The sequence below is a fragment of the Cervus elaphus genome, chromosome 11 (assembly GCF_910594005.1).
Source record: "Cervus elaphus chromosome 11, mCerEla1.1, whole genome shotgun sequence".
NCBI classification, from domain to species: domain Eukaryota; kingdom Metazoa; phylum Chordata; class Mammalia; order Artiodactyla; family Cervidae; genus Cervus; species Cervus elaphus.
Window position 1 is genome coordinate 92,369,730 of NC_057825.1, and position 14,420 is coordinate 92,384,149.

Consider the following 14,420-nt stretch of genomic DNA (forward strand, 5'->3'; position numbering starts at 1 on the left):
GATCTATCAATAGAAACCCTCCAGGCCAGAAGGGAATGGCAGGACGTACTGAAAGTAATGAAAGAGAATAACCTACAACCTAGATTACTGTATCCAGCAAGGATCTCATTCAGATATGAAGGAGAATTCAAAAGCTTTACAGATAAGCAAAAGCTGAGAGAATTCAGCACCACCAAACCAGCTCTTCAACAAATGCTAAAGGATCTTCTCTAGATAGGAAATACAGAAAGGTTGTATAAACGTGAACCCAAAACAACAAAGTAAATGGCAACGGGACCACACCTATCAATAATTACCCTAAATGTAAATGGGTTGAATGCCCCAACCAAAAGACAAAGATTGGCTGAATGGATACAAAAACAAGACCCCTATATATGCTGTCTACAAGAGACCCACCTCAAAACAAGAGACACATACAGACTAAAAGTGAAGGGCTGGAAAAAAATATTTCATGCAAACGGAGACCAAAAGAAAGCAGGAGTCGCAATACTCATATCAGATAAAATAGACTTTCAAATAAAGGATGTGAAAAGAGACAAAGAAGGACACTACATAATGATCGAAGGATCAATCAAAGAAGAAGATATAACAATTATAAATATATATGCACCCAACATAGGAGCACCGCAATATGTACGGCAAACGCTAACGAGTATGAAAGAGGAAATTAATAGTAACACAATAATAGTGGGAGACTTTAATACCCCACTCACAACTATGGATAGATCAACTAAACAGAAAATTAACAAGGAAACACAAACCTTAAATGACACAATGGACCAGCTAGACCTAATTGATATCTATAGGACATTTCACCCCAAAACAATCAACTTCACCTTTTTCTCAAGTGCACACGGAACATTCTCCAGAGTAGATCACATCCTGGGCCATAAATCTGGTCTTGGAAAATTCAAAAAAATTGAAATCATTCCAGTCATCTTTTCTGACCACAGTGCAGTAAGATTAGATCTCAATTACAGGAAAAAAATTGTTAAAACTTCAAACATATGGAGGCTAAATAACACGCTTCTGAATAACCAACAAATCATAGAAGAAATCAAAAAAGAAATCAAAATATGTATAGAAATGAATGAAAATGAAAACACAACAACCCAAAACCTATGGGACACTGTAAAAGCAGTGCTAAGGGGAAGGTTCATAACATTACAGGCTTACATCAAGAAACAAGAAAAAAACCAAATAAATAACCTAACTCTACACCTAAAGCAATTAGAGAAGGAAGAAATGAAGAACCCCAGAGTTAGCAGAAGGAAAGAAATCTTAAACATCAGGGCAGAAATAAATGCAAAAGAAACTAAAGAGACCATAGCAAAAATCAACAAAGCTAAAAGCTGGTTTTTTGAAAAACAAAATTGACAAACCATTAGCAAGACTCATTAAGAAACAGAGAAAAACCAAATTAACAAAATTAGAAATGAAAATGGAGAGATCACAACAGACAACACTGAAATACAAAGGATCATAAGAGACTACTACCAGCAGCTCTATGCCAATAAAATGGACAACTTGGATGAAATGGACAAATTCTTAGAAAAGTATAACTTTCCAAAACTGAACCAGGAAGAAATAGAAGATCTTAACAGACCCATCACAAGCAAGGAAATCGAAACTGTCATCAAAAATCTTCCAGCAAACAAAAGCCCAGGACCAGATGGCTTCACAGCTGAATTCTACCAAAAATTTAGAGAAGAGCTAACACCTATCTTACTCAAACTCTTCCAGAAAATTGCAGATGAAGGTAAGCTTCCAAACTCATTCTATGAGGCCACCATCACCCTAATTCCAAAACCAGACAAAGATGCCACAAAAAAAGAAAACTACAGGCCAATATCACTGATGAACATAGATGCAAAAATCCTTAACAAAATTCTAGCAAACAGAATCCAACAACATATTAAAAAAATCATACACCATGACCAAGTGGGCTTTATCCCAGGAATGCAAGGATTCTTTAATATCCGCAAATCAATCAATGTAATACACCACATTAACAAATTGAAAGATAAAAACCATATGATTATCTCAATAGATGCAGAGAAAGCCTTTGACAAAATTCAACACTCATTTATGATTAAAACTCTCCAAAAAGCAGGAATAGAAGGAACATACCTCAACATAATAAAAGCTATATATGACAAACCCACAGCAAGCATCACCCTCAATGGTGAAAAATTGAAGGCATTTCCCCTGAAATCAGGAACAAGACAAGGGTGCCCACTCTCACCACTACTGTTCAACATAGTGTTGGAAGTTCTGGCCACAGCAATCAGAGCAGAAAAAGAAGTAAAAGGAATCCAGATAGGAAAAGAAGAAGTAAAACTCTCACTGTTTGCAGATGACATGATCCTCTATATAGAAAACCCTAAAGACTCTACCAGAAAATTACTAGAGCTAATCAATGAATATAGTAAAGTTGCAGGATATAAAATTAACACACAGAAATCCCTTGCATTCCTATATACTAACAATGAAAAAACAGAAAGAGAAATTAAGGAAACAATACCATTCACCATTGCAACAAAAAGAATAAAATACTTAGGAGTATATCTACCTAAAGAAACAAAGGACCTATACATAGAAAACTATAAAACACTGATGAAAGAAATCAAAGAGGACACAAACAGATGGAGAAACATACCGTGTTCATGGATTGGAAGAATCAATATTGTCAAAATGGCTATTCTACCCAAAGCAGTCTATAGATTCAATGCAATCCCTATCAAGCTACCAACGGTATTTTTCACAGAACTAGACCAAAGAATTTCACAATTTGTATGGAAATACAAAAAACCTCGAATAGCCAAAATAATCTTGAGAAAGAAGAATGGAACTGGAGGAATCAACCTGCCTGACTTCAGACTCTACTACAAAGCCACAGTCATCAAGACAGTATGGTACTGGCACAAAGACAGAAATATAGATCAATGGAACAGAATAGAAAGCCCAGAGATAAATCCACAAACCTATGGACACCTTATCTTTGACAAAGGAGGCAAGGATATACAATGGAAAAAAGACAACCTCTGTAACAAGTGGTGCTGGGAAAACTGGTCAACCACTTGTAAAAGAATGAAACTAGAACACTTTCTAACACCATACACAAAAATAAACTCAAAATGGATTAAAGATCTAAATGTAAGACCAGAAACTATAAAACTCCTAGAGGAGAACATAGGCAAAACACTCTCTGACATAAATCACAGCAAGATCCTCTATGACCCACCTCCCAGAATATTGGAAATAAAAGCAAAACTAAACAAATGGGACCTAATGAAACTTAAAAGCTTTTGCACTACAAAGGAAACTATAAGTAAGGTGAAAAGACAGCCCTCAGATTGGGAGAAAATAATAGCAAATGAAGAAATGGACAAAGGATTAATCTCAAGAATATACAAGCAACTCCTGCAGCTCAATTCCAGAAAAATAAATGACCCAATCAAAAAATGGGCCAAAGAACTAAACAGACATTTCTCCAAAGAAGACATACAGATGGCTAACAAACACATGAAAAGATGCTCAACATCACTCATTATTAGAGAAATGCAAATCAAAACCACAATGAGGTACCATTACACGCCAGTCAGGATGGCTGCTATCCAAAAGTCTACAAGCAATAAATGCTGGAGAGGGTGTGGAGAAAAGGGAACCCTCTTACACTGTTGGTGGGAATGCAAACTAGTACAGCCGCTATGGAAAACAGTGTGGAGATTTCTTAAAAAAATGGAATTAGAACTGCCATATGACCCAGCAATCCCACTTCTGGGCATACACACTGAGGAAACCAGATCTGAAAGAGACACATGCACCCCAATGTTCATTGCAGCACTGTTTATAATAGCCAGGACATGGAAGCAACCTAGATGCCCATCAGCAGATGAATGGATAAGGAAGCTGTGGTACATATACACCATGGAATATTACTCAGCCATTAAAAAGAATTCATTTGAACCAGTCCTAATGAGATGGATGAAGCTGGAGCCCATTATACAGAGTGAAGTAAGCCAGAAAGATAAAGAACATTACAGCATACTAACACATATATATGGAATTTAGAAAGGTGATAACGATAACCCTATATGCAAAACAGAAAAAGAGACACAGAAATACAGAACAGACTTTTGAACTCTGTGGGAGAATGTGAGGGTGGGATATTTCAAAAGAACAGCATGTATACTATCTATGGTGAAACAGATCACCAGCCCAGGTGGGATGCATGAGACAAGTGCTCCGGCCTGGTGCACTGGGAAGACCCAGAGGAATCGGGTGGAGAGGGAGGTGGGAGGGGGGATCGGAATTGGGAATACATGTAAATCCATGGCTGATTCATATCAATGTATGACAAAACCCACTGGGAAAAAAAAATAATAATAAAAAAAAAAAGTATTACAGACTTCTCATTTTCATACTGAGAGGAGAGATCTCAGACTTGCAATATTAAAAGTCCAGAAAAAAGCCATATTACTAAAATTTTGGAATTCACTGATATATTTCTCCTTTCAGTTCTGAATTTATCTGAATTTTTTGCTGATACTTCTATTTCTAGCTTTCTATTTTTTTTTCTCAAGCAGTCAGACCCAAGCCTAGGTATCTAAGTAATTTTTCCCTTTAGATTGGATTAAAAAGAATCTTTTTACTTTCCAGAAAATTCCTTTGCTTGGTGCTTTGGGCAAACAGTATAGTTAAATAAATAGAATAAAATTAAGAAAATATTGTAGGCAGGTTTTAATTGAAATAATCCTTATTATTATTATAGTTACACCTCCATACAGTTACCTACTGAGATGTTTCTTTTTAAATTTATTTAAACTGGAGGAAAAGGATGGCTGGTTATTTAAGTATATTCACTGAACAACTCTGCTTATTATATGCATGTTATTTTATTATTGGTTTTTTTGGCCACACTGCACAGCATGTGGGATCTTAGTTCTCTGCGAGTGCTCAGTTGCTCAATCATGTCTGACTCTTTGCAACCCCATAAACTATAGCCCGCAGGCTCCTCTCTCCCTGGGATTTTCGTGGCAGGAAAACCAGAGTGGGTTGCTGTTTCATCCTCCAGGGGATCTTCTGACCCAGAGATTGAACTCAAGTCTCCTATGTTGCCTGCATTGCAGGCAGATTCTTTACCACTGAGCCACCAGGGAAACCCTTAGTTGCCTGACCAGGGATCAAACCTGTGCCCCCTACAGTGGAAGCTCAGAGTCCCAACCACTGGATCGCCTGGGAAGTCCCTAAATGTGTGTTACTTTGTTAGTATGTTCAAAAGCCTTTGTTCTTGGGTAATGTAGATGTGCTTTTTTTTTTTTTTAATGAGTTTGAGGCTTATTGAGATGCTTATGTATATTATTGCTTTTTCTTTGAATGCTTCTTCCATGATATGTTAAAGTACCTAGAGTTCCTTTGCCATAATTAAAGAGTTTGCCTGTCTTATTTCTGTGTAGGAGTCAAGAAGAAAGCAGGTTATATCACTCCAGTACCTGGGGGTGTTGGTCCCATGACAGTGGCAATGCTGATGAAGAATACCATTATTGCTGCAAAAAAAGTGCTGAGGCTCGAAGAACGGGAAGTACTGAAGTCTAAAGAACTTGGAGTAGCAAGTAATTAACTATTGTGTCTTCTGTGTCATGAACAGCACTCCAAGCCAGTTCAAGAGGAAAACCAGGTCAATAGAAATGCAATATTTTTTCTTTACTCTACTTACGTGGCTTTAAACAATGCTTTGTATTTATTGTAAGCTTAAATGAGTGGGTGTTTGCACACATAGCTCTGCAGTAACCTACCAGGGAGCATGCCGCTATCGTGCTGGGTCATGCGATCCAACCAAGAGGAGCATTAACCTAGAGATTAACAGGGAGGACCCTGTCACACTGCGAATGGCTGCTTAACTTTGTCAGGCCACTTCAGTTAAAATTTGTCTTCTTTAGAAAGGCAGCTATGCTCACCATTATACCACCAATGCTGCCCAAACTTGTCTTTTCTATGATTACATTTCCCAAGTGCCATTCCAATAATGAGTTGATACTCACTTTAGGTTCCAAACCTTTTGAGTTCAGCTGGTCAAACCAAAGGAAAAATGTTGCTAGAGAAAATTAGGGAAAAGTTAAAAAAGAAAGAAATGATGGTAATTGAGTAGAAAAAAATGTACCCTAATTTATATATGTACTGATGATAAACAGAAGGAAAACTGCATGTTAATAGTCTCCTAAGCTACCATTTTGTGACTCAGTCATTGGGAAAATGTTTGGGGTTTTCCCATTTGCTATTAGCCCTTGTTTTATGTTCATTACCACTTGGGGTCTCCCCATTTTACTTTTCTAGGATTGAAAGGCTTATTTGATAAATTATTCATGTGTGTTGTCATATTTGACTTTTCCTATATCCTCAAACTTCATTGTCAAATTTTTATACTGTTGGAGGCATCTGTATGGTTTCTTTAGTGTGTCTTGAAACCTATTTTTGGAAAACATAACTTGGGCTTGATAATCATTAGGGCAGCTATATATAAGTATGCAACTTACTTTGCCACCAAAGAACTGTCAACAGCTGCCGGCTTTTCTCTGCTGCACCTGTTGGCTTTCCTTGATCGATTTTTGAGAGCGAGAGTTAATACTGAATTTAATCAGACTTTATTAAGGGACTTTTTTGCATCATTTTGATTTTTTAAATAAAACACTTCTGACTGATATGGAATGAGTTTCTGAAATACTTCATCTTTCTGCTACTATCTTCTTGTGACTGAATTTTCCTCATTGGATGTAATCAGTTTAAATATTCCTATATTTGGTAACATCCAATCCTATGCCTTTAACAAATTGTTTTAAAGAGCTGTGGAGAAACTAGCCTAGTTCTTTTAATCGTACATCCCAAGCCAGAAGTTTCATCTGTAAGATTCATTTCAGTGGTTAGTCTTGTTCTGAGTATTTTAAACCACATGTTCAATTTACACAGGACTTCTTGATGTGTTTTGCCAAATATCTCCCTCCTCCACATTATATATATAAATTTTTTTCCTGTGTGTGTGTGTTTAAAACATTAGTTTGATTGCACAGATCGGAAGGTATTTGCTGTGGCCTATTTGCGGCTTGGGTAGGTCCCGTGTGTTCTGCTCGAGGGCTGGGTATTTGGCTTTCATAAAGGCAGGAGCAGCTCCTGCTCCAGGCAGCTTGAGGCAGAGAGAGGAAGGAGAACAGTGCAGAGCCGCCCTTCTCCCCTGCTTGTTCCTTTGCTGCCTGATGCTTTTGATAGTTTTCTGGAGATGAAGAGGGGTGATAGTTCTAAAGGTGTTTTTGTAAGTGAGGTATAGTTCCTGTCTGTACGTCATACCTACTGACTCTCCTAAATTATTAAACGTGGAGCAAGATGAGCAGATGGAATTAAGTTTTATTGAGCTGTAGTTACAAGTGGAAAAAAGTATAACCTGTATGAAGAAGTAACAATATGTCAACCTGTTAAAAGCTATTAAAATTAAAATGTTCCTGTGTATGTGTACAAAATGCAAATAACATACAAGGTAAAAATTACAGTGATCAATTTACAACAAAAAAAATCAACATTTTAGCTTTCCAGCTTGTTTGATTAATCAAGCACATTTACTCCTGAATCCATACCATTTCTACAACACAGTTTGGACAAAGTGCTATTGGAAATCAGCCAGGTTTTAAAACTGCAATGTTCAGAGCAGATTGTTAGCGCTCCCAGAATTGGTGTAGATGAAGACAAAGAATTTATACTTAAACTCAGGCAATGGTTCTGGATTAGTGAGCAGCTAAGCAATTCTGCTGCTGTCAGTAGAAGTGGTGGAGGTTTAGAGCTTTACCTCATGGCAGTATCCTTAGAAGGGACTTCTGATATTTAATTTCATAAACACTGAGAGCTTTCTATGGACCAGGCACTATACTGGCTCTGGGGATCAGAGGCAATTAGCTATCCTCATACTCAAGTTGGTTAATGAATCTAGTGTCATTTGTACCTTTAAAAAATAGAAAGGAATAAAGAAAAAGCACCTGCATTTGTCATCTTGAGTAAGTCTGGTAACTGTAACTAAAGTAATTCACTCAAGATTCAAATCCATAGTTGTTTTGGAGAAGGTAAATGTCAGATGCACTGGGGCTATCAGGCACACAGAGGTGGTAAATAAACATGGTTGGTGTTTGCTAAATGTGAATTGAAGATAAAAAGACTGACCTTAAGCATGGTTTGTGATTAATGGGTTTTAATCTACCCAGTTTGTTTCCAATTATTCCTTTAAAGTACTAGTCTGACTAGTATTACAGAGTTATAATCTTCCAAAATTTCACATTAGCCTTGCCTAACACGTAGTGTTCATGTGAATGCTAGTTGGACTTTGGGAATCAGGCCATTGAAAACTTGCAGGAAAGAGCTACCCAAATGCATCAAGAAATGTGATTCTGTGCTTGAAAAACCAGTGATTCTAATTTAAAGGATCGTTTGGTTGATTTGCCATGTGACTTGAGATTTCACTTAATTGTTTTTAAAACATCCACTCGAATGTGTTGCTTCTTTCACAGCCAGACTTTCAGAACTAGCTGTCACCCTGGGAAAGCCCCAGTCATACTTCTGTGCTGGAACAAGGCCCAGAATGCAGATGGTTCAAACTCTTCATAGAAAACTGAATGGGATGGAGAGATAAGAGGACCTTTTTAGCATTTCCTAGTATGCAAAACAAAATTTCCAACCTTGGTCTGTTGAAGTACAAGTATTTTAACAGTTCTTTTAAGACCATCTAGATAATTTAAAATCTAAGCATTAAAAAAATCGTAACTGATATTTGTTTTAAATAAAAACTGACTAGTGCCCCTTTATCTTATCTACAGTTTTGAGAGGCAAGCATTTTTTTTTTTTCATTTCAAAAGAAATGTTATCATTTCTATGCTGGATTGCATTTTAAAATAAGGTGTACCAGTAAGCTTTAGTTATTTTCATAACTACAAAGGGAAGAAAAGGGTTTTGCACGACAGCGCTCCAGTTTTCATCGAACAAGCAGAATGACTCTCTCTGCTTGGTAAATACAGGAACAGGCTTCGAAAAGTGAAGGGTTTTGGCCCAGACTCTTACGGTGAGGACTAAACCGGGCCCTCACTCTGTGCCCTGTCTCGGGGAAGCTCTTCCTCCTAGAGGGTGGTCTCGCCATCAGCTTCTCTCCCGTATCTGTCCATGTCTGTGAAGTCACACTCGGGCTCCATCTCTATCTTCACCTGTGGCACCATGAAGACGGGGCTCTGGGAGTAGTTGAAGGCAGGTGAGGCAGGACAGGAGATTTTGAAGTGCAGGGTGATGCTGAATGAAAAAGAGAGGAGGGAAGAATGATTTTTCTAGGGTATGATGTTTTTAAATGCTATCTCCCAGGACAGGGTTCTAGGGCAAACAGTTCTGTCTTTGCTGTTGATCTCTTAACACATCACAGGAACTAGCAGAATCCTATCTGCTTGGCCTTCAGCTGTCACAGTTACTGCTCTAGCCCTACTTCAACCTATTTTCCTCATTGTTGCCAAAGTGAACTTCCGGATCGTGAACCTGACTGGTCCCCCATTGTTCAGAGGAGAGAATCCATGCCCCTTAGCCTGGCGAGACAAGAGCCCTCTCTGCTCGGACTCCTGCTTGCAGTTTGCCCCGTTCTTTGCCCCGTGTCTCTAGTATTTCAGGCCTCTTCTCACTACCTCTATGTAGTGCCTTTTCTCTCTCTTTTCCTTTTCTGTGTATATCCGGTAGACTCCTATTTATTGTTCCCAGATTCTCTGGGTAAGGCTGATCCCTCCCTTAGATTCCTGTCCTTTTTCTTACGCGTGCTCTGCTGTTCTTGGCCCCGGGTAGTGTATATCTTTGTTCATATGTCTGTCTTTCTCTATTCCCAGGGATTAAGCAATGCCTGGTAGATCATGGATGCTAATCTGCTAAACTAGATCATGTTGCTGAGTTTCTTTTCTTCACTGAAGTGGAATCCTGCTATTTAGTCATCTTTGCTTCCATCTACTTTCATAGATTCAGTAAAATACCAGTGTCGTTGAGGTGCCATTACCATTTATGAAATTTTCTGCATTTTTGACCTTGTCCTACGCTTCGTGTCCTTTAACAGGGTTTTGGAGATGTTCTATCCTAATCCAAATTCTCTCTCCATTAACTGAAATTGGAGCAGTTGGAGATTCAATTTTGTATAGGCTACTTTAAAATGAAAATAAATCAAGATAGACAGAGTGCTTTTCTCCTAACACATTTATTTATAAAGATCAGTGCATGAAGGTCACAGGAGCCCTGACTCAGGAAGTGGGATGGCATGGCAGGCAGGTGTGTGGTTTGGACTTGACACTCCTGGGTTACGGCGGCCTTGGGCCTAACGCTTGTACTGGTGATAGATCTCGTCCGGGCAATGTGATAACAGCTTTGACTTATAGCTCAGAAGATCCCTTGGGTGATCTACACCCTCTGTACATGTGTCCTACAGTCTTCTGGGTGAGTGCCATCTATATCTGGAGTCAGCTGCTGCTCATCTTGGGACAGCCCGTGCTTTTCCCGTTAGATCTAGCGCTGGACTCCTGTCCAGTTTAGGGTACACTGTAGGAGCAGGACTGCCCTCGCCGTCTTCCATAGTGATGACTGAGGCAGACTCTACTGACTCTGAATTCCTCTTTTCCGTTTTTGGTCCCCTTCCTTGTTTTCGGTCATCAAGTAGCCCCACCTTTTTTGAGGGTGACTTCTCATTAAAAACAGCAAGGAGTCACACTGTTGGCATGGGAGTTGCTGGAAACTGGGCCTTGAATTCTTTCTTGACTATTTTTATCTCCACTTGATCATTGATATTTAGTTTTCCTTGATACCTTTTCTCACCTTTGCTAATTAACCGTGCTGTTATTTTATCCCACAGAGTATTAAAGTGCTTGGTGTTTGATCCTTAAAGTTCATTTATCCTGGCTTTCAATAATATATACTTAAATCATGCCTAGTTTCTATTGTCTTTTTTCAATATTTACTTTGAATTTTCATTCTACTTAATATTTTACAATAACTTCCTTTACTAAAGTTGAATACCCTTGTGTGTTGTCATCACATGATGTCAGTAAGAGGACAGATTTGTTATCTGATATTTAAGCAGGTCTGTGCCTTTGTGTCCTGTGGTGGAGCAGCAAAGGCCTTTTACTGAGACACTGGCTTGAGAAATCATAGTCGTTCAAGCCATTGCTTATTCTCTCTCTCTCTCTTTTTTTTTTTTTTTTTTTTGCTATTAACACTATTATTATCTTATCTAACACCCAAAGAGTCTGTCTCATGGCTGTTACCTTCGGTCAAGTTCTGAGTCACTGAAGGAAGAATCAGAGTGAGTAACTCCAACTGGAAGATCCTTGTCCTGGCAGGAAAATTAAAGTGTCAGATGTGGAGCAGGTTTGAGAACTATTCTGGAGAATACTCTCTTTCTCCAGGGCTTCCCTCACCCATTTCTTCTCCTTTCTATTCTCCAACCCCATGGCCAGTGCTACACAGGGGCCTCAGAGATGGGTGTCTTCTGCTTCAGTTATTCCTTCACCTAGAGGCAGGTGGGAGGCATGACAAGGGCCAGGGGAAAATAAGGAAGGGTGATGGAAGTATACACAGAGGAAAGAAGGAGAATGGGAAATTCAAAAGGAAGAAGTACTTCTGTGGGAGAGTATAATGGGAAGCCTCTTTGTTGGAAGGCCCTTGTGGGGGCTGGCAGGATCCCTAAAGTGGGTCTTTGGGGAAAGTGGCAAGCCTTTAGGAGCACCAGGGTCAGGACTCATGTTGGGATCTTTCAGACTACGCCCAGGATAGACTATGTTGTCTTGATGACAGGACTGTCCACCAATAGGAAGCTGAGGCTGGGAGTGGGTAAAGACAGCAATAAAATCCCCCAGGCTCTTCCTAAGCCACATCTGATCCTTCCTGGGCTGGTTCCCTTTCAACATGTGGAAGGTGCTCGTGACTCATTCAGAATCTCAGGGACCGAGCCCTGGGACCGTGACTAATTTATACTGCTAGTGTTGTGCTGTTTCCTCTCCCAAAGGGAACAGCTCAGCTGGGATTTGAGCTCTCCATCATGTCAACAATCACGGGCAAACATGCGAGGCTCAACAGGTCATGTTTGGATTAGTGCAGTCTGAACCAATGCAAGAGGGGGCAGGCTGGTGCCATGGACAGCTGGGGGCACTAGGGGCTCTGGGGTAAGGAAGGAAAGAGGGGCTTTGCCCACACTAAAGTGAAGATTGATCACTGAAATCCATAGTCTGATGCGGGGCTTCCATATGGCTGGAGTCCCAATTTTTTTTTTTTTAGTCCCAACTCTTATAGCCCACTTCTCTTTGAATTCTGCCTAGCACAGGAGTCCTAAGACCAATAAATCTGAGTTAAAAATGAAAATTCCTTGAGGAAGAGGTGGAGGATTAGTAGTAAGTAGGAAGGGAGAGACACTATGTGTTTTACTTACTGTTAATGCAGTGGATACCGTTTTGGGGATCTGATTGGACACTTTCCATGGGAATCTTTATAACTGAGGGAGGAGGGAACTGGGGCTGGAGAGAAACAGTGGGAAGAGCTGATAAACACCACCAATACAACAGTGTTGGCTTTCTTGCCAGGATGGAAAATACGTGCATCCACAGTGTGCAAACCACCATCCTCTTCACATCCAGACAGATGGCGGGTACTGCAAATACCCTGGGGCCCACTGAGGACAGTGGAAAGGACACTATTCTTGCAGGAATGTTACTCATTAGAACTGTTCCAACTGTCATGATATCAGTCATCTGGGAGTGAACCTCACACCAACTGTGAAGATGTGTGTAAAATGAATTTATGTAAATTGGATCCCATTTTTCCTTTGAATATATAATCCAGAGATGCTTTTTCCCATCCCTGAAATAGTTCCTGGCATGTGGTAGGCACTCAAATATTTATTGAATGAACCAATGAAAGACTAGTTGTCTTTAAAAGGCACTTAGACTCTCGGTTTCTTTGTTTGCAGAACCTAACTTTCAAATCATCTAACTCATTTACACAGGGGAGTTCCCTGGTGGCCTAATGGTTAGGATTCTGGGCTTTCACTGCTGTGACCCGGGTTCAATTCCCTGGTCGGGGAGCTGAGACCCTGTAAGCCGTGCAGTGCAGCCCTTTGGGGGGGAAAAATCAATGAAAAACATGTGGACAGGGGTTATGGGCCTCTGACCTTCCTGGAAGAGGACAGTAATTAAGGACCAGGGGTGTTTGGGCCTATCACTATCCTCAGAAGATGGTTTAATCGTCACCAGTCAGTCAGCAAGGGCTTTGCCTATGAGCAACTTTGATCTGCAAAAGGCAAGATTGCTAGAACAGTTCATGGTGGAGGCAGGGATATGGGTTTGGGTCAGACTGGGAGAATGGGAGCCAGACATGGTATTAGGAATGGCATGGGCAGCTTAGTACATTGGAAATGATCAAAGTGGGGAATGGTTTTCTTAATTCCCTCCTAGACATGCCCATCTTGGGTGAGTCACTTCCCTTTTGGAGACAGTTTCATCATTTGTAATGAACACTTGAAGTAGACAATCTTATCCCCGAATATTTTGTGATTTACTATAAATTCAGGACTGGCTTCTTGTCTCAGATGGGGAGGAACATGGGAGAAGAGGGGGGCTGATGGGGCAACTGAGAGGTCCCAGACATCTGGAGAATAGGTCATTCTATCAGTGAGGACCTGTGCCTCTTCCCCCACCTCCCTCCCCAGGACCCTAGGGACAGCCCCAAGCAAGACTTGGCCCCAGTCTTCCCACTTGCCCAGGAATCCAGTCTACTAATGAGTCCCCATCAGAACCCTCCGCCCAGGCCTGCCCTGTCCTTCGGAGGTCAGTCGTCATAACCTTGATGATGGAGCCGAGGCTTCTGCCCTGTCCCCTCTGGGGCCTGTACTGCTGTTACAATGAGCCCCAGGGCCCACAGGGATTGGAGACAGTAGGCCTGGCCAACCTTTTCCCTGGGTGAGGGGGCTCATACATTCTGGCCTACGCTAATGGTATTCACATAAATAGACGTGATCTCGGCACACCAGACCAAGGCTGGGCCCGGGCAGTCCCCCTGGCTACCTGAGAAGCCACCCCTCCCTGGCCGTGGCAGAGGTGGAGGGAGGGCCTCGATCCCTCCCATCAGCCGAGGCCTCCCGTCCTCCCCACCTCCTCGTCACTGTCCTCATGGGCCCCTTTCCTTCTCTTCTTCTTATCCGCCTCCTTTTTCTCCTTCTCTGGGAGGATGTTGTCAATCCAGGCCAGGTCATGCTGGGAAAAGACGAGGTCCAGAAGCCTTCGAACAATGATGAGACCCAGGATCTGTGGTGAGAGTTCAGAGGAAACCATGGGTTCAAGGGCCCAAACTCCGGCATTTTTTTTTTTTTTTCTCCCTCAGTCAGC

General features: G+C 40.8%; 2 protein-coding genes across 3 annotated transcripts in view; one reads left to right on the plus strand and one right to left on the minus strand.

Moving 5' to 3' along the window:
* The window catches only part of MTHFD2 (methylenetetrahydrofolate dehydrogenase (NADP+ dependent) 2, methenyltetrahydrofolate cyclohydrolase), a 34,279-nt gene extending 26,779 nt beyond the window's left edge, over positions 1 to 7,500 (plus strand). Inside the window, exon 8 of the mRNA XM_043918416.1 lies at positions 5,460 to 7,500. Coding sequence (XP_043774351.1) covers positions 5,460 to 5,623 — 164 coding nt within the window. The 3' untranslated portion in view covers positions 5,624 to 7,500. The remainder of the gene's footprint in view (positions 1 to 5,459) is intronic.
* Positions 7,501 to 9,179: 1,679 nt separating this feature from the next.
* Positions 9,180 to 14,420, minus strand: part of SLC4A5 (solute carrier family 4 member 5) — a 125,904-nt gene continuing 120,663 nt past the window's right edge. Inside the window, exons 24-27 of one of the 2 annotated variants that reach the window (XM_043918414.1) lie at positions 14,187 to 14,339; positions 12,470 to 12,554; positions 11,310 to 11,377; positions 9,180 to 9,315 (exon numbers count right to left, since the gene is read on the minus strand). In XM_043918414.1, coding sequence (XP_043774349.1) covers positions 11,343 to 11,377; positions 12,470 to 12,554; positions 14,187 to 14,339 — 273 coding nt within the window. In that variant the 3' untranslated portion in view covers positions 9,180 to 9,315; positions 11,310 to 11,342. The remainder of the gene's footprint in view (positions 9,316 to 11,309; positions 11,378 to 12,469; positions 12,555 to 14,186; positions 14,340 to 14,420) is intronic. The other variant, XM_043918415.1, reaches the window with a different exon arrangement.